Here is a 19,958-nt window from a genome sequence, read left to right as displayed (position 1 = left end):
TCTAGGCATGGCCATTGACCATTGATGAATGCAAGCCTTGATGGTTTGCATCCGATGGCAATGGTTTTAGGATGATGGAGGTTCTGTCAATGCTCTCATTATCGATGGACATCCCAACACTTTCACTCCCACCTACAAAACCGCTCCCATGCTCGTCCAGCCCTCAGATCTACAGATTCTGAAAGACCATCTCTTCATTTGAGCATACGCTTCGGCCACCACCTATAATGGAGGATGAGGGTGCATCAGTGTGTGATGGCTAATTCACTCTAACAACTGACTTAGAGGCTCATTAATCAGCGAGTAATGAAACGCGATGTGAATGATAAAACGCGTTGAGTGAGATACACATCAGCTATAATATCAATGCACACGTGGGGGACGCTCTACTGGAGAAGCCTCTCCCTCTCTCACTGTTTTTATCCCAAACCTCGCTAAGACTGGCCAGTTTGTTTGTGAGAAAGTGTTGGCACGCTTTCTGTGTTCTCAATGAGCCTTCATCAAAAACATTTGTTAAGACAAAAACAGAAAACCTGAGTAATCGTTAATTTGTCATAACAGTTTATACTGCGGGATGCAGTCAATTTACCGACAATCAAAATCTCAACGGTCAAAATACCGACAGCAATCAACCGACGGTCAAAATCTTGACAAGGTCAAAATCCCGACACGGTCAAAATACGACATATAAAATGTCGACAGGTCAAAATGCCGACATGAGTTATTCATTATTTTTTTCATTGAAACCGACTTGTTCATACTTTACCATCCCAGTGGACCTGGAGGGGGAATATAATAGTGTGCCGAGCACAGCGAGGCACCGTGCCCGAAGCATGGCGAGCGCAGCGAGCCATGCGAGGGGACGTTTTGACTTGTCGGCATTTTGACCTGTCGACATTTTCATGTCAGTAATTTGACCTTGTCGGTACTTTAAATGTCGGTATTTTGACCTTGTCGTGATTTTGACCGTCTGTCAATTGCTGTCGAGATTTCGATTGTGGGTATTTCATACCGATCCCCATACTGCATGTTGGTAGATTTTAGGGGATTGTAAGAGATCTTTATCGAATAAGATGATTAAAGAGAAGAATTGTATCAGATCATGAGGCCACATGTGCACATTCAGGTAACAGTTCATTACGGGATCCAGTCTGAAGATCAACACTGTCTAGGTCAACCACTATAGGTCGACAAGGTTTCTAGGTCGACATGTGCTAGGTTGACAGGTCAAAAGGTCAACATGAGTTTTTCACTTTTTTTTCTTTTTTTGAACTTTTTCATACTTAACGATCCACGCGGACTACGATTGGAACAGTAATCTTGCTCGAAGCATGGCGAGCTAAGCGAGCCATGCGAGGTTACACGGTGCACTAATTGGGGTTCCCGATCACTGTATGCAGAAAACGACACACACACAAAAAACAACAACTCATGTCGACCTTTTCACCTGTCAACCTAGCACATGTCGACCTAGAAACCCTGTCGACCTAGTGACTGTCGACCTATAGTGGTCGACCTAAACATTGTCGACCTAGACACTGTCGATTTGATCAGAGCTGGCCCTAACCAATATGATGCCCTAGGCAAGATTTTGGATGGTGCCCCCTAGCACCACTGCTTGTTCCGCCTCTGACCCAGCACCCCTTTCCCAGCACCATCACCCCTCACCGATAGCAGTCCTCATTTTGGTGCTCCTACTACCTACATTTTAAATAGGAACAGTGCGCACATTCAGTGTACAGCCCAAAAAGGGGCGTGTTCTTGCTGGGAAGGGGCATGACCACACAATAGTTCCCCCCAATTCAAGTTACACCACACTGTAGTGCAACTTTATTCACATTTTATCATGCGATAGTGTCCCTTATTCACGTTACATCACACAGTAATACCACTTTACCTTATATACATTACTCCTCACAGTAGTGCTCTTTATTCACATTAAATCACACTGAATTGCTCCTTATTCACATTACACCACACCATATTGCTCTTTATTCACATTAGACCACACAGTAGTGCCCTTTCTATATGTTACGCCACACAGAACAGCACCTTATACACATAATGCCACACATTAGTAATGCATTTATACACATAATACCACACAGTAATGCCCCTTACACATTATTAATGTCCTCATAAACATAATGCACCTTACACATTATGCTAACCTTTATTAATGCCTTTATACACATAATGTCCCTTGCACATATGCAGCACATTATTAATGCCCTTATACACATAATGACACATACTGTATAATGTCCATTTCACATATGCCACACATTATTAGTGCACGTATACACATAATGACACACACAGTGCACCTTACACATATGCCGCACATTATTAATGCATTTATACACATGACACACATAATGCCCCTTACACATATGCCAAACACTACTGCACAACCAACCCACCTGCATGCAGTACTCACATGGCCCCTAACACTGTGACCTCTGCTTGGATACAGATGTGTCCTCGTACATCTTGCCTCAATACGCTATGCAGCAGGAGATGCCTGGCTTGAGTCAGCTGGCAGCTCTGCTAATGTTGGGCGCCTTTTTTGACAAAAATGCATCTTGATCGCATTACTATGTGAATTGGATGCACAAGCAGCTTCTGCTGATTAAAATGATATGTGGCTTGCATATATTCTGTGTGCGCCTGTGTCTTTTATCTGCATATGAAATGCTACGTTACAGTGATTTCAAGGAATACACTAACGTAGCATTTCATATGCAGATACAGCCACAGTCACACACAGAATATAGGCATGCCACATATCATTTTAATCAGCAGAACCTGCTTGTGCCCCTAGGCACACCAAATGCCCTAGGCATTTGCCTAGTTTGCCTATGGCCGGCTCTGGATTTGATGATCCACATCCGTTCATTACAGGCGATTAGACCAGGCAATGCTCTATTATGGGTGTCCTACACACTGTGACAGCTAGAGGGCACTAGGATGCATTCAGGCTTTGATGTACAGTACAATATAAAGCACGCCTGCCTATGGAGCTACTGTATACTGACAGCTTCAGCATGTAAACATTTATCATTTAGATATTTCAGAATTGAATGGTGCATGCTGCATTATTTGGGTTTGCATTTAAAAATGCATCAAAATTGAAACTAAGAAACAGTTATAAAGTACAAACAGCATGTGCAGTTGATGGCAGGACGCTACTTGTCCAGGCTCTTGAACAGAGGCGAGTGTCTGCGTAGGACACAGATGAGCATTGCATGTGTCCTCTAGCCCCCCCCCCCCTTCCTTCCTCCCCCAGTCTGCTACCATTTGCAGAAAGTAAGGGAGACCACTCCTGGTAGCACGAAGTGGAACAATCATTTGTATTTATTCATGGATATCTAAGTACACACTAATGCTGTCATTGTGTTTATCCCGGAATTCCCTATTGCACAGCACACAGCAATTACAGATAATAAGAAGCCATGTAGGGAACATGCCAGCTGATGCTGTTTTTCTGCAAGTAATTACCGCTCAGCCGCGTGTCCTTCCCGGGATCTCATCGCCGCGTGTGCAGGACAGAGCTCCGTCTAGGAATAATGCGGCTGTTTGAGCCATCACTTGTCAATAACAATAAAATAATTTTGTGCAATATATAACATTAATAGGATCACAAGCCATAACCTAGTGTCTTACTGCCCACCAGTGTAAAGGCAGAAGTTTCCCGCTATGACGTTTTCGGCGGCAATATATTTTTGATCTTACGTGATCATTATTTTTCCAGTGTGCTTGTAATAAGGCAGCTGTCGGAATAAAGATAATTCATTTCAGAGTGTTGATGTCCCCTGCTACCAATAGCGTGGAGTTATTTGTGTATAGAGATGATTACAATTAAAATATTCTGTTTTGGGAACTTCTGTGCTTCGGCCTGCGCCCCCCCTTGATCCACCTCATAAGTGACAGTAACATTTATCTTAGAACTCTACTTTGTTTTGCTGTTGGTAAGTGGAGGGTAAATGCAGATTTGAAAGTAGGTCCGATTGTCCTGCGGGGTTTTCAGCCCCCATAAGGGGTGTTGCCTGCCTGAAATGAACTTGGTTTGGTCTGGTTGGTGGTGTGGTTTGGGTAAACGCTGTAGGAGCAGTTTGGAGAATTAATTTAAATGGAGAGAATTAATGTTTTGTGAGATTAGCAGTTATAAGACTGGTGCATATGGAAACCGTGCTGTAATCCATAGCAACCAGAATTTGTCATTTTCATTGCAACCTCAGCAGTGATAGTGGACATCATCTGGTTGCCACGGGTTAGATCACATTTCCCCTGTGCATCGCTTTTCATATATAGTTACGTATATAATGGGAAACCTGGTTAGGTAACCTGTGCATCCCCAAATGGAACTACATGTCCCAGCATGTGAAGCTATTCAAGATGACATTACAGATCAATATGAATGCGTATTTGTACATGTGTTGGCAATATAATTACATTTGTGGTGGAACAGGTGAGAGATGGTGTATACTGTATATTATGAGCATTTTCTTATTTAATAAAAAAATAAATATAATATATATATATATATATATATATATATATATATATATACACACATACACTGCTCAAAAAAATAAAGGGAACACTAAAATAACACATCCTAGATCTGAATGAATTAAATATTCTTATTAAATACTTTGTTCTTTACATAGTTGAATGTGCTGACAACAAAATCACACAAAAATCATCAATGGAAATCAAATTTATTAACCCATGGAGGTCTGGATTTGGAGTCACCCTCAAAATTAAAGTGGAAAAACACACTGTATATACTGTGCCCGGACGAGCTGGGTGCTTTTCAGTGAGCTCTCCTGAGTTCGCTGAGAGAAAGTATTTTGTTAGGTTTTTTATTTTCAGGGAGATGCTGGCAACAGACTCCCTGCATCGTGGGACTGAGGGGAGAGAAGCAGCCCTACTCTCTGAAGATAGGTCCTGCTTCTTAGGCTACTGGACACCATTAGCTCCAGAGGGATCGTACACAGGATCTCACCCTCGTCGTCCGATCCCAGAGCCGCGCCGCCGTCCCCCTCGCAGAGCCGGAAGACAGAAGCCGGGTGAGCATAAGAAGCAAGAAGACTTTGAAATCAGCGGCAGAAGACTCCAGTCTTCACTGAGGTAGCGCACAGCACTGCAGCTGTGCGCCATTGCTCCCACACACACCTCACATACTCCGGTCACTGTAGAGGGCGCGGGCGGGGGGCGCCCTGGGCAGCAATTGGGACCTCTTTGGCAAAAGTTTAGCATATATACAGTTGGGCACTGTATATATGTATGAGCCCCCGCCAAGAAAATGTATATTTAAGGGGGACAGAAGCCCGCCGTCGAGGGGGCGGGGCTTCTTCCTCAGCACTCACCAGCGCCATGTTTTTCTCCACAGCACCGCTGAGAGGAGCTCCCCGGCCTCTCCCCTGCAGATACACGGTAGAAGAGGGTAAAAAGAGAGGGGGGGGGCACATAATAAGGCGCAAAAATCATTATAAACAGCAGCTACTGGGTTAACATTAAGTTACTGTGTTATTCCTGGGATAATAGCGCTGGGGTGTGTGCTGGCATACTCTCTCTCTGTCTCTCCAAAGGGCCTTGTGGGGGAATTGTCTTCAGATGAGCATTCCCTGAGTGTGTGGTGTGTCGGTACATGTGTGTCGACATGTCTGAGGTAAAAGGCTCCCCTAAGGAGGAGATGGAGCAAATATGTGTGTGAGGGGCAGGGCCGGTGCAAGGGTGTTCGGCGCCTCCCTGCAAACTATAAATTTGCGCCCTCCCTCCCATACTTAATAAAGGGACAGTGCGCACCGAAGTCGCACACCGCAAGAAGCGGGTGGGGTGTGGCCACACAATAGTACCAATTCAAATTACTCTAGAAAGCAGCACAATCTTGTTCACATTACACCGCACACTGGGGGTCATTCTGACCCATTCGCACGCAGCGTTTTTTCACTGCGGTGCGAGCGGGTCGGAACTGCGCATGCGCGCCAGACGCATTGCGCACGCCATCGCCGGGAAGCGACGCCGCCAGCGAGAAATGTGATCGCATCGGCGATCGCAAGAAGACGGACAGGCAGGAGGCGCTCCAGGGCAGATACTCACCGTTTTCCAGGCATGGTGGATCCCATGCATGGAGGGCGGATGTCTGACGTCACAGCCGGGAACATCATCGCTGGATCCGTCGCACTGGTGAGTAGCTGCAGGGCTGGTCTTGTTTTGCTTTAAACTTTTTTAGCATAGCAGGGCTGCACAAGCGATCGCAGCCCTGCTATGCTAAAATACACTCCCCCACAGATATGAGATAGATAGTTAGATAGATAGATAGATAGATAGATAGATAGATAGATAAATAATAGGCAGACAGATATAGATAATAGACAAACACACAGATAGATGATAGATAGATAGATAGATAGACAGACAGACAATCACACAAAAGAAAATATATAGGGGTGTGGCTTCATGGGGAAGGGGTGTGGCCACAAAATAATACCAATTCATATTACGGTAGTCTCCATTATTCAAATTACGCCACACAGTAGCGCCACTGCACCAGGTAGAACCCCTTTTACACATTACGGCAGCCAGTCCCTCTTTTTACACATTACGGCAGCCAGTCCATCTTTTTACACATTACGGCAGACAGCGTCCCCCTTTCTACATATTACGGCAGACAGCGTCCCCTTTTTACACATTACGGCAGACAGCATCCCCTTTTTACACATTAGGTAGACCGCGTCCCCTTTTTACACATTACGGCAGACAGCATCCCCCTTTTTACACATTAGGTAGACCGCGTCCCCTTTTTACACATTACGGCAGACAGCATCCCCCTTTTTACACATTAGGTAGACCGCGTCCCCTTTTTACACATTACGGCAGACAGCATCCCCCTTTTTACACATTAGGTAGACCGCGTCACCTTTTTACACATTACGGCAGTCAGTGTCCCCTTTTTACACATTACTGCAGCCAGTCCCCCTTTTTACACATTAGGGGAGACAGCGTCCCCTTTTTACACATAACGGCAGACAGCGTCCCCCTTTTTACACATTACGGCAGACAGCGTCCCCCTTTTAAACATTAGATAGATAGAAGATAGATAAATAATAGACAGACAGACAGACACATAGATAGATAGATAGATAGATAGATAGATAGATAGATAGACAATCACACATAAAAAGAAAACTCACTTTAGTTCCTCTGTACTGGTCTCGGGCAGTCTCTCTTTTGTTCCTGATCCTGAGTCCTGTCAGGTGATGAGATGGCTCCGTCCATAGGGAAGGGGGCATCTAGTGGCTCCTGGCGGTACTGCAGTCAGCAGTGACTGCAGCTCTCAGCTTCCGAAGTCGTCCTTTGCTGGTTCCGCCCCCACACCTCCCCTTACTAGCGTCACAGCACTGTCACAGGACGGGAGGAGGTGGGGCTGGAGTGGGGGGACAGAAGTTCCGCGATCCAGGCTGCCGGCTGCCGCTGCTTGTATAGGCGCAGCGGCAGCCGGCAACAACAGCACACAGTAAAGGGATGCAGTGTAGGGAAAGCGCCTCTCCTGCCTGGCGCCTACCTGCACTGCATCCCTTCGCTGAGCGGGTTCCGCCGGCTCTGGTGAGGAGTGTCTCCGTCAACAACGCCGACACCTGTTTGGATATGTGTAATTAAGTGCTAAGGTGAATTTATTGCACAAAAGATTAGAGAACAGACAGTGAATCTACACAGGTCTGTCCCTATGTCGCAGAGACCTTCAGAGTCTCACAATGCTCACTATCCAAAATAATAGACACTGATATCGACACGGAGTCTGACTCCAGTGTCGACTACGATAATGCAAAGTTACAGCCAAAATGGCAGGAAAGTATTCAATATATGATTATTGTAATAAAGGATGATTTGCATATCACTGATGACTCATCTGTCCCTGACACAAGGGTACACATGTTTAAGGGGAAGAAAGCTGAGATAAATTTCCCTCCTCTCATTAAGAAAAAGAGCGGGAATCTCCAGACAAGAAGCTGCAGCTTCCCACAAAAAATTCTCAGGGAGTATCCTTCCCCTACTAGGGCCAGGATACGATGGGAATCTTCTCCTAGGGTGTCACGTTTGCCCAAAAAGGTAGCCCTGACTTAACAGCTATCCTCAGGGATCCTGCAGATAGCGTGCACATTCTGGTACACTACTCAGACCGGCGATTGTGTCGGCATGGGTTTATAGCGCTGTAGCAGCGTGGACAGGTACCTTATCAGCAGAGATTGAGACCCTAGTATGTATGTATATATATATATATATATATAGATATATATATTAAAGATGCTGTCTTAAGATATATATATATAAAACAGGCCCAAAAAGGCATTAGTCTACTGGGTTCTAGAGTCAACGCTATGTCGATTTCTGCTTGACGTGTCCTGTAGATATGCAATGGACAGGTGATGCCGACTTAAGAGGCATATGGAAGGCTGAGGATTGTGTGGAGAAAGGATCTCGGACCTGATCTCCACAGCTATGGCTGGTAATTCTGATCTTTTGCCTTATATTCCTGCACAGCCTAGGAAAGCACGACATTATCAAATGCAGCCTTTCGATCACAAAGAAACAAGAAAGTCCGAGGTACGTCCTTTCTTGCCAGAGGCAGGGGCAGAGGAAAGAAGCTGCACAACACAGCTAGTTCCCAGGAACAGAAGTCCTCCCCGGCCTCTACAAAATCCACCGCATGTCGCTGGGGCTCCACAGGCGGAGCTAGGCCCGGTGGGGGCACGTCTTCGTAATTTCAGCCACAAGTGGGTTCACTCCCTGTTGGATCCCTGGGCAATATTGTGTCTCAGGGATACAAGCTGGACTTTGAAGAAATACCCCCTCACCGACGGCCCTGCCGGCTTCCCCCCACGAGAGAGAAATAGTATTAACTGCAATTCACAAATTGTATCTTCAACAGGTGGTGGTCAAGGTTCCCCTCCTTCAACAAGGAGGGGGTTATTATTCGACCATGTTGTAGTCCCGAAACCGGACGGTTCGGTCAGACCCATATTGAATTTAAAAACCCTGAACATATACCTGAAAGGGTTCAAGTTCAAAATGGAATCGCTAAGAGCGGTCATAGCAAGCCTGAAAGGGGGATATTTTATGTTGTCTCTGGACATAAAGGATGCATACCTTCATGTCCCCGTTTATCCACCTCATCAAGCGTACTTCAGATTTGCGGTACAGGATTGTCATTACCAATTTCAGACGTTGCCGTTTGGTCTCTCCACGGCCCCGAGAATATTCACCAAGGTAATGGCGGAAATGATGGTGCTCCTGCGGAAGCAAGGTGTCACAATAATCCCGTACTGGGACGATCTCCTCATAAAAGCGAGATCAAGAGAGCAGTTGCTGAACAGCGTATCACTTTCTCTGGAAGTGTAACGACAACACGGCTGGATTCTAAATATTCCAAAGTCGCAGTTGGTTCCTACGGCTCATCTGCCTTTCCTAGGCATGATTCTAGACAAAAGGGTTTATCTCCCGATAGAGAGAGCTCAGGAGCTCATGACACTGGTCAGGAACCTATTAAAACCAAAACAGGTGTCAGTGCATCACTGCACTCGAGTCCTGGGAAGGATGGTGGCATCATACGAGGCCATTCCCTTCGGCAGGTTCCATGCGAGGACCTTTCAATGGGACTTACTGGACAAGTGGTCCGGATCACATCTTCAGATGCATTGGTTAATCACCCTATCCCCCAGGGCCAGGGTGTCTCTCCTGTGGTGGCTGCAGAGTGCTCATCTTCTCGAGGGCCGCAGATTCGGCATTCAAGACTGGATCCTGGTGACCACGGATGCAAGCCTCCAAGGGTGGGGAGCAGTCACACAGGGAAAAAAGTTCCAAGCTCTGTGGGTAAGTCAGGAGACTTGCCTTCACATCAACATCCTGGAACTAAGGGCCGTATACAACGCCCTACGTCAAGCGGAGACCCTGCTTCGCGACCAACCGGTTCTGATTCAGTCAGAAGCCACCAGAATTCTTCGCTGGGCGGAAAATCACGTAAGCGCACTGTCAGCAGTGTTCATCCCGGGAGTGGACAACTGGGAAGCAGACTTTCTCAGCAGGCACGACCTCCACCCGGGAGAGTGGGGACTTCATCAAGAAGTCTTCACGCAGATTGCAAGTCGGTGGTAACTGCCACAGGTGGATATGATGGCATCCCGCCTCAACAAAAAGCTACAAGGTATTGCGCCAGGTCATGAGACCCTCAGGCGATAGCTGTGGACGCACTGGTGACACCGTGGGTGTTCCAGTCGGTCTATTTATTTTCTCCTCTTCCTCTCATACCCAAGGTGCTGAGGATAATAAGAAAAAGAGGAGTGAGAACAATCCTCATTGTTCCAGATTGGCCACGAAGGACCTGGTATCCAGATCTGCAAGAAATGCTCACAGAGGACCCGTGGCCTCTTCCTCTAAGACAGGACCTGTTGCAACAGGGGCCCTGTCTGTTCCAAGACTTACCGTGGCTGCGTTAGATGGCATGGCGGTTGAACGCCGGATCCTAGCAGAAAAGGGCATTCCGGACGAGGTCATTCCTACGCAGATAAAGGCTAGGAAGGACGTGACAGCTAAACATTATCACCGTATATGGCGAAAATATGTTTCTTGGTGTGAGGCCAGGAATGCTCATACAGAGGAATTCCAGCTGGGCCGTTTCCTTAACTTCCTACAGTCAGGAGTGAATTTGGGCCTAAAATTGGGTTCCATTAAGGTCCAGATTTCGGCCCTATCCATTTTCTTTCGAAAAGAGTTGGCTTCTCTACCAGAAGTTCAGACGTTTGTAAGGGAGTGCTGCATATTCAGCCTCCTTTTGTGCCTCCAGTGGCACCTTGGGATCTTAACGTGGTGTTAAGTTTCCTGAAATCACACTGGTTTGAGCCACTTAAAATGGTGGAGTTAAAATATCTCACGTGGAAAGTGGTCATGCTATTAGCCTTGGCTTCGGCTAGGCGTGTGTCAGAATTAGCGGCTTTGTCACATAAAAGCCCCTATCTGGTTTTCCATATGGATAGAGCAGAATTGCGGACCCGTCCACAATTTCTGTCAAAAGTGGTGTCATCTTTTCATATGAACCAACCTATTGTGGTGCCTGTGGCTACTCGTGACTTGGAGGATTCCGAGTTACTGGATGTGGTCAGGGCTTTGAAGGTTTATGTAGCCAGAACGGCTAGAGTCGGGAAAACGGGGTCACTGTTTCTCCTGTATGCATCCAACAAGCTGGGTGCTCCTGCTTCAAAGCAAACTATCGCTCGCTGGATCTGTAACATGATCCAGCAGGCTCATTCTGCGGCTGGATTGCCGCTGCCAAAATCAGTTAAGGCCCACTCCACAAGGAAGGTGGGCTCTTCTTGGGCGGCTGCCCGAGGGGTCTCGGCATTACATCTATGCCGAGCTGCTACTTGGTCAGGTTCAAACACTTTTGCAAAGTTCTACAAGTTTGATACCCTGGCTGAGGAGGACCTATTGTTTGCTCAATCAGTGCTGCAGAGTCATCCGCACTCTCCCGCCCGTTTGGGAGCTTTGGTATAATCCCCATGGTCCTTACTGAGTCCCCAGCATCCACTAGGACGTTAGAGAAAATAAGATTTTACTTACCGGTAAATCTATTTCTCGTAGTCCGTAGTGGATGCTGGGCGCCCGTCCCAAGTGCGGACTTTTTCTGCAATACTTGTATATAGTTATTGCTGCAATAAGGGCTATGTTATTGTTGCATCAGGGTTGTACTGATGCTCTGTTGTTGTTCATACTGTTGACTGGGTAAGTTTATCACAAGTTATACGGTGTGATTGGTGTGACTGGTATGAGTCTTGCCCTGGATTTCCAAAATCCTTTCCTTGTACTGTCAGCTCTTCCGGGCACCGTTTCTCTAACGGAGGTCTGGAGGAGGGACATAGAGGGAGGAGCCAGAGCACACCAGAATCTAAATTCTTTCTTAAAGTGCCCATGTCTCCTGCGGAGCTCGTCTATTCCCCATGGTCCTTACGGAGTCCCCAGCATCCACTACGGACTACGAGAAATAGATTTACCGGTAAGTAAAATCTTATTTTCCATTGATAATTTTTGTGTGATTTTGTTGTCAGCACATTCAACTATGTAAAGAACAAAGCATTTAATAAGAATATTTCATTCATTCAGATCTAGGATGTGTTATTTTAGTGTTCCCTTTATTTTTTTGAGCAGTATATATATATATATATATATATGTGTAAAGTATTTGTTATATTTGTCATAAGCATGCTGTTTGACAAGCTGTATATAGACTGGGAAGTGCACTTGGGTTACGGTCAGGTTCCAGTCAAATGATAAAACTCATGTATTGTTTTTTTTATATATGTAAATGTCATTGACCTGTAAATAACACGAACTGTCCTGCATTGTTCCCCTATAGCTGTATACAGCAATGGTTGCAGGAGGCCACCGGCTTCTCTATATGGGGTTATCTGTGCACAGGGCCGGTGACAGGGGGGGGTCAAAGGGGACACCTGTACTGGGCCCCAAGGGTCAGAGGGGCCCCAAGGATAATTTCTGTTGCCGGCCCTGTCTGTACAGAGCGCAAGGATCTGAGACATTTTTTTTTCTTTGCTTGTAGATGGAACGCCAAAAATAAACTCCGCTTTTAGCGAGAAAGTGGTAAGCCTCGGAGAACCGGTGTCCCTAGTGTGTAACGTGAAAGGTACCCCCCTACCAACAATAACCTGGACGCTGGACGACGAGGCCATTATCAAGAACGGCAACCACCGGATCAGCCAGATTATCACCTCGGACGGCAACGTTGTCAGTTACCTGAACATCACCAACACTCTGGAGTGGGATGGGGGCGTCTACCGCTGCACTGCCAACAACTCAGCCGGAGTCGTCCTGTACCAGGCTCGAATAAACGTAAGAGGTGCTTGTCAAATCAGCTCCTCAAAAAGCACACACACAATGTATAGTAATGGCGGGGGGTTCTGCATGGCTAGACGCAGTACGCAGATGCGTCCTCAATTATCTGTCCTTCCGGCCGGACATTTGCGCGGCTTTTCGTGATGTGGTAGAAATCTCGTGGTAAAGTGTCGCAAGCTAGTATTCTATAGCACTCTTTATTATGCCAGCTTTTTTATTGTGTGCATTGTTTTTTTCTCTCTTTGGCATATCGCTGGGAGTAGCAGCTGTGACGGTTTTTGCAGCTGCTACTGCTGAATTATGCTAATGCAGTAGGAGGCGTCTTGTGTAAATACATGCCCCCGAGGAAGCAGCTTTGGGTCGCTCTGCGGAACCATTGGTCATCTGAGTAACGTTCAGGTTACTCAGAATGACCGTCTCAGCTCTGTAGCTGCGGCCAGGAGATCTGCAGACCCTGGCCTCGGCGCTCCCAGAAAATGTTTTCGGCAACACTGGCCATCTCCGCCCCCAAACAGCGGCTTTGGGTAACAGTGAAATCTCGCAGTCAAAGATCCGGTTCAGGTTCTTTGCATGCACCCATCTTCTCAGAGCCGGCCCTAACCAATATGATGCCCTAGGCAAGATTGTGGCTGGTGCCCCCTAGCACCGCCGCTAGTTCTGCAGGAGATGCCTGGCATGAGTCAGCTGGCAGCTCTGCTAACGTCGGGTGCCTTTTGTTTATGAAAATGAATCTTATTTGCATTACTACGTGGCTAGGATGCACATGCAGCTTCTGCTGATTAAAATGATATGCAGCATGGCTATATTCTTTGTGTGACTGCGGCTGTATCTGCATACGAAATGCTACATTACAGTGATTTCCAGGAATACACTGCAACGTAGCATTTCGTATGCAGATACAGCCGCAGTCACACACAGAATATAGGCATGCCGCATATCATTTTAATCAGCAGAAGCTGCTGGTGCCCCTAAGCATACCAAATGCCCTAGGCATTTGCCTAGTTTGCCTATGCCTAAGGCCGGCTCTGCATCTTCTAACCTCGGAGTAGTACACAAAGCATCAGTCTTGCGTACCACTCTGAATCAGGCCCTACGTTACGTCCAGCCATAAGGATAGTTAAACGAGGACACATCTGTATCCTTCCTCATCTGCCCAGTAAGCTGGCATTGTCTTTATAAGATGCCCTGGCAGTGTGGGGAATTGCATGCAGAGGAATAAATGTCCGTCTTGGGTGTGTTGTGAGATCAGGCTCCCAGTAGCCGTTTACATCCACGATTTCCAGCACTTCTGCCACCTGCTGAACAGGTTGTGGCACAGCGTGTACTGCTGTATATTCCCGTCTGCCGTCTCACAGGGCTGCAGCTCTGGTTGCTATGCAGGATTCAGCCGAAGCAAGCCGCAGGCTCTCCTGTATATTAGCTGTGATGCTGCACTGTGCTGTGTGATAGACTGGGAGCCTGCGGAAGCCGCAGCACTTCCCCACGTTCTGGAGGTTACAGAGTTTAATGCTGCTGCTTTATTAGGTAGCGCTGACGCGCGGGGCGGAGATACATTAGTGACTGATAGGAGTAATCCATTTCTACATGTCAGGGTTTTTTTTAAACCTTAGGTATAATATAATCAGCTAGTGTATGCAATAGCCATTCATTACATGTGCAGTTATCTTTCTGCAATTGGTTTTATCCTAGGAAGTCTATGTATATTTACATGTTTGCTTATATTCACTCAAATGTCCAAATATACCTTCTGTACATAATAATAATAATAATAATAAAAATAATATATTTTCCTCTATGTAATTGTAGCTTTCAGTATTAAGGCACAAAGAAAAGCCAAAGCAAAGTGTTACAGTAATGATTGGACAGTTTTAGTAGGAAATACTTATTATTCATGACCATTGGTCTTCAGCGACAGATCTTCTGAGGATTCCACATATTCGTTCAACGCGGCCACAGTGTTGACTAATTATTTGTAATGTATCTCTAAGGCTAACTCTAATGTCGTTACTATGTACAGATCTGTACATGATGACATTACCCATATGCCAACATATTAACCATGTCTTTGTATGCGTGTGCGGATCAGAGATGCTGTTAGTGGGCATCTCTGTACAATGGGGCAGTGACAGGATGTGAGGATAGGAATGGAGGCAGCAGGATGCCACAGACTGAGAGTTATATAGTGAGAGGAGCAGGGTCCCCAGCAGCACAGAGTATGTCAGGGGATGAGTGATGCGTCAGTGAGGACAGGACTGCATGTGACAGGGGCAGTGACATGATGTGGGGAGGGAAATGGAGGCAGCAGGAATCCACAGTCTGACAGTTATATAGTGGTGGGTGCAGGGTCCCCCAGCAGCACAGAGTATATCAGGGGATGAGTGATGCGTCAGTGAGGACAGGGCTGCATGTGACAGGGGCAGTGACATAATGTGAGGAGAGGAATGGAGGCAGCAGGAAGCCACAGACTGAGAGTTATATAGTGGGAGGAGCAGGGTCCCCAGCAGCACAGAGTATATCAGGAGATGAGTGATGTGTCAGCGAGGACAGGGCTCCATGTGACAGGGGCAGTGACATGATGTGAGGAGGGGAATGGAAGCAGCAGGAACCCACAGACTGAGAGTTATATAGTGGGAGGAGCAGGGTCCCCAGCAGCACAGAGTATATCAGGAGATGAGTGATGTGTCAGTGAGGACACGGCTGCATGTGACAGGGGCAGTGACATGATGTGAGGAGGGGAATGGAGGCAGCAGGAAGTCAGAGTTATATAGTGGAAATAATTACTGATGTGAGATTTCTCTCAATCTGGTGTCATGTTGGAGATTGAAGACCTAAGCAAGAGTTTAATGAATCTATGGAATATCCACCTGTGACAGCAAAGTTAGAAAATCCTCTATGACCGCAGTTTGCCAGTGATACTTTGCCGTACAGCTGAGTGATGTCTGAACTAAATGCTTCACCAACCCAGTGTTGTGGCAAATGCGTATATGTAACGTGGCTTGCGCAGTGGACTGGAAGTGAAATTTCTTAAATATTACGTGCCGGAGGTAACCAGCAGAGGCGATTCCCGGCGATAACCATCAACAGCTGTCACCGGGCTGGGGGCTTTGTACTTGGAGGGAAGTTGTATCTCTGTATTATAAATGTAGTCCTTAATGTTATTCGCTTTAGAATCCACCTCTCCATTAATTTGACACTACTGTATTCTAGAATTATATAGTGCTTCCCTGTGTTTTTCTAGGTCCAGCGAGCATTCGGGCAATGAAAAACATCACAGCAATAGCGGGACGGGACACGTATATTCACTGCCGCGTGATTGGATACCCATACTACTCCATAAAGTGGTACAAGAACTCCAACCTTCTTCCATTCAACCATCGGCAGGTGGCTTTTGAGAACAATGGAACATTAAAGCTGTCTGACGTGCAGAAGGATGTGGATGAAGGGGAATATATGTGCAATGTCCTCGTCCAGCCGCAGTTATCCACCAGCCAAAGCGTGCACGTTACAGTGAAAGGTAATGCAGTCACCATTATTATGTAGCCATTAGGAAAGACGTAGACAACTGGTATATTTGATTTAAAAAAAAATGGGTGGTTGTATATTTTACAACTGGTGAATTGTTGTCTTTATGTCTTTCAGTGCCCCCATATATCCAGCCATTTGAGTCCCAAAGATTTTCCATCGGGCAACGAGTGTTCATCCCATGTGTTGTGGTCTCGGGGGATCTACCAATTACAATCACGTGGCAGAAGGACGGGAGACCGATCCCAGCAAGTCTTGGCGTCACCATTGACAATATTGACTTCACCAGCTCTTTAAGGATCTCTAATCTTTCACTGATGCACAATGGCAATTATACCTGTATCGCACGTAACGATGCAGCCGCTGTAGAACACCAAAGCCAGTTGATTGTCAGAGGTAAGTGTGTGTCATTTGTCATTCCCCCGTGCTTAATGACTTCCCTCACCCAACTGTCACTCCAGCCATCCAGTTAGCTGCATTGACAACCATTCAACCACTCTGCGTTCACATCGAGATAGGATAGGACACATCTGTATATTGTGTATGAGTGAGTCTGTATATGGAGTACAACAGATCTTGTATTGGAAAAAAAATTAAAAATTATAGCACTTCGTATACAGACTCAGGCGCACATAAATATACAAGTGTCACATATTAAATTAATCAGCACGGACTTCTGGTGCGTCCAGTCCACATTGCGCTGCGACTAAGATGCATTTTCAGCAAAAAAGATGCTCAAAGCTAGCAGAGTCTTATAGGACACGGCACGCCGAGAGGGGCTGTTTGGTGCTTCCGCAGCAACGATGTACAGTATTAGGATGCATCTGTATTTTGCGTCCTTCCTGAAAAAGGTTACTGACCATACCTTTCATAAACTGTTCCATTGTTCCCTTTATGTCCCTACAACCCTAAACCTTCTCCTGCCAACTGAGGACCGTGGCATACAGAACACAGTGGGGCAGATGTATTAAGCCAGGAGAAGTGATAAAGCAGTGATAAGTGGAAGGTGATAAGTAACGCACCAGCCAGTCAGTTCCTAACTGCCAATTTACATATTGGAGCTGACTGGCTGCTGTATTATCACCTTGCACTTATCACTGGTTTATCACTTCTCCAGGCTTAATACATCTGCCCCTTGCTCCATATGCTGCATGGTGAGTGGCAGTGTGCACAGGGTATGTAGTGCAGGGTAGGTAGAGAGGGTACTTGCTAAATTAACAATTTTATTTAAAAATATATTTATTGTGACTGAGGCGCCCTCTAGTTGCTGAAATTTAGATTTACACAATTTTGCTACTTAATATTGCTGAGCTGTGTTCTAATGAGAGATGAGCAGGTTCAAATGTAACGCCAGAATTAACGCCAGTTCGGTTTTATCCGGATGTTTCTTATTGGCTATCCAAAACACATAACGTCCGTGAGCCAATAAGATGCCGTTTTGAGAACCGAAATTCTATATCACTCCTCGCGCTAATAGATTAATTAGAGGCAACAGGGCATGAATAACCTCAATCCATTTATTCTTTTATGATATTATTTAATATCCATGAAATTAATCATAAAAAATACAAAAAAGACATCACACAAATTTACTTAATTAATATGCGCATATATAAAACCCCCACTATAAAACCTAATATATCATAAATCCACCCATGACTTTATTCCGACGAACTTAACATTTATAACTAGCTAGCTTATCACTAAGAAATAAACACACGGACACCAAGTGCTAGATTTAAAAGGTCAAACAGATATTTATTGTTTGGTGACCTGTCGTTTAAACTAAGAATATTGGAGGATGTCAAGAAAAAGGCGCTACCAACTCACCAGCACCAGTCAACTATAATAAACCATAAAATAGGAGGGGCCTCACAACCGCCTCCTTAACATAACCTGCACTGCGCAGGCTCACCCCCCTTACTTTAGCAGAGCCGTGGACGAACCCGCACGGGAACATCCGTAGTCCACCCGCAAGGGGAGGGCATACTCGCTGTTCATTCAAAAGGGGGTGCCCCACAGTGACCACTTATGTAACTATTTGACCGCTGGCTGGTAGCGACTTTCCGCCCATCTGGCTATCAAAGCCTGCTGAGAAATGGAATTAGAGGCCCGAAAAGCGAGCATCAAGCAACCTTATAGGGAGGGTGGGAGGGCATCCAAGAAAAACTGGCAAGAGGAAGATGGCTGCCAAAACCCTGAACTATATACCCCTGTGCAAACTCCTCCTACCTATCCCTAATAGGCACCCATCTGTCACCTGACCACCACTGTCAATCACTAAGGTTAGCCCTGCCTATCCTCAACACATGTCAGAAAAATTCAGGGAGTTTATGTGGCTTCGAGCCTATGCGGATCTCTGCCTGCTTAAATCACCCATGACTTTATTCCGACGAACTTAACATTTATAACTAGCTAGCTTATCACTAAGAAATAAACACACGGACACCAACTGCTAGATTTAAAAGGTCAAACAGATATTTATTGTTTGGTGACCTGTCGTTTAAACTAAGAATATTGGAGGATGTCAAGAAAAAGGCGCTACCAACTCACCAGCACCAGTCAACTATAATAAACCATAAAATAGGAGGGGCCTCACAACCGCCTCCTTAACATAACCTGCACTGCGCAGGCTCACCCCCCTTACTTTAGCAGAGCCGTGGACGAACCCGCAAGGGAACATCCGTAGTCCACCCGCAAGGGGAGGGCATACTCGCTGTTCATTCAAAAGGGGGTGCCCCACAGTGACCACTTATGTAACTATTTGACCGCTGGCTGGTAGCGACTTTCCGCCACAACAAGGATTTTAACAAAAAACCGCAGACCGCCATCCACCAACAACAGGAGAAGAGATTCAACCGGACAGTACTCTAAAAATACTGTCCAAGAACACACCAATACCCGCAGGGGAAAGGTGAATACCATCTTCCCTATAAAACTGCACATTGTGCAGCACCAAAAACGGATGCCTAACCACTAAACCTCCTATCGCCTGCACGTATACTGACACTGCGGAATTAACTTTCTTCCTAGCTTTTTCTATAGCGGAGAAACGAATGGCACCCCGCCAATGGAAACGGGGCACTATGTCGGACCACACCACTATCACCCGTGGCCAAGATGCCCGTAACGCTACTAGGTCCGCTTTGATACTCAAGATGAGATCAATGCCTTTGACCCTCCCCATATCATTCCCCCCGAGGTGAATGACAACCCAGCCGGGCCGCCCCCACCTCCGCTCATGGCGAAACAGCAAGCGAAGTAAACCCATCCAACGTAAACCTCTAACTCCTAACCATCTAACTACCTTGTCCCCAAATAATTCACCCGTTCGTCCTGCCATTGGATGCCTCTCCGCCCAAAAAATAAAAGAATGGCCAATGAGCCAAATCTGATCCGAGATGTCCAAAGTAGCTGCAAAAAGAAAATTCCTTACCGTCAGACATTATAAAGATCAAAAACAAATTAACTTAAACATGCAAGTAAGAACCCGAGTGAAGGAGAAAACTCAAAAAACCTCCCGTGAA

At 46.1% G+C, this 19,958-nt stretch overlaps 1 protein-coding gene across 3 annotated transcripts in view; it reads left to right on the top strand.

Moving 5' to 3' along the window:
- Positions 1 to 19,958, top strand: part of DSCAM (DS cell adhesion molecule) — a 796,975-nt gene that overhangs the window by 445,033 nt on the left and 331,984 nt on the right. For all 3 annotated transcript variants that reach the window (XM_063956595.1, XM_063956594.1, XM_063956596.1), the window contains 3 exons: positions 12,617 to 12,913; positions 16,148 to 16,423; positions 16,549 to 16,827. In XM_063956595.1, the coding sequence (XP_063812665.1) occupies positions 12,617 to 12,913; positions 16,148 to 16,423; positions 16,549 to 16,827 (852 nt within the window). The remainder of the gene's footprint in view (positions 1 to 12,616; positions 12,914 to 16,147; positions 16,424 to 16,548; positions 16,828 to 19,958) is intronic.

The sequence above is a fragment of the Pseudophryne corroboree genome, chromosome 2 (assembly GCF_028390025.1).
Source record: "Pseudophryne corroboree isolate aPseCor3 chromosome 2, aPseCor3.hap2, whole genome shotgun sequence".
NCBI classification, from domain to species: domain Eukaryota; kingdom Metazoa; phylum Chordata; class Amphibia; order Anura; family Myobatrachidae; genus Pseudophryne; species Pseudophryne corroboree.
This window is presented reverse-complemented; position numbering and strand designations above follow the sequence as displayed.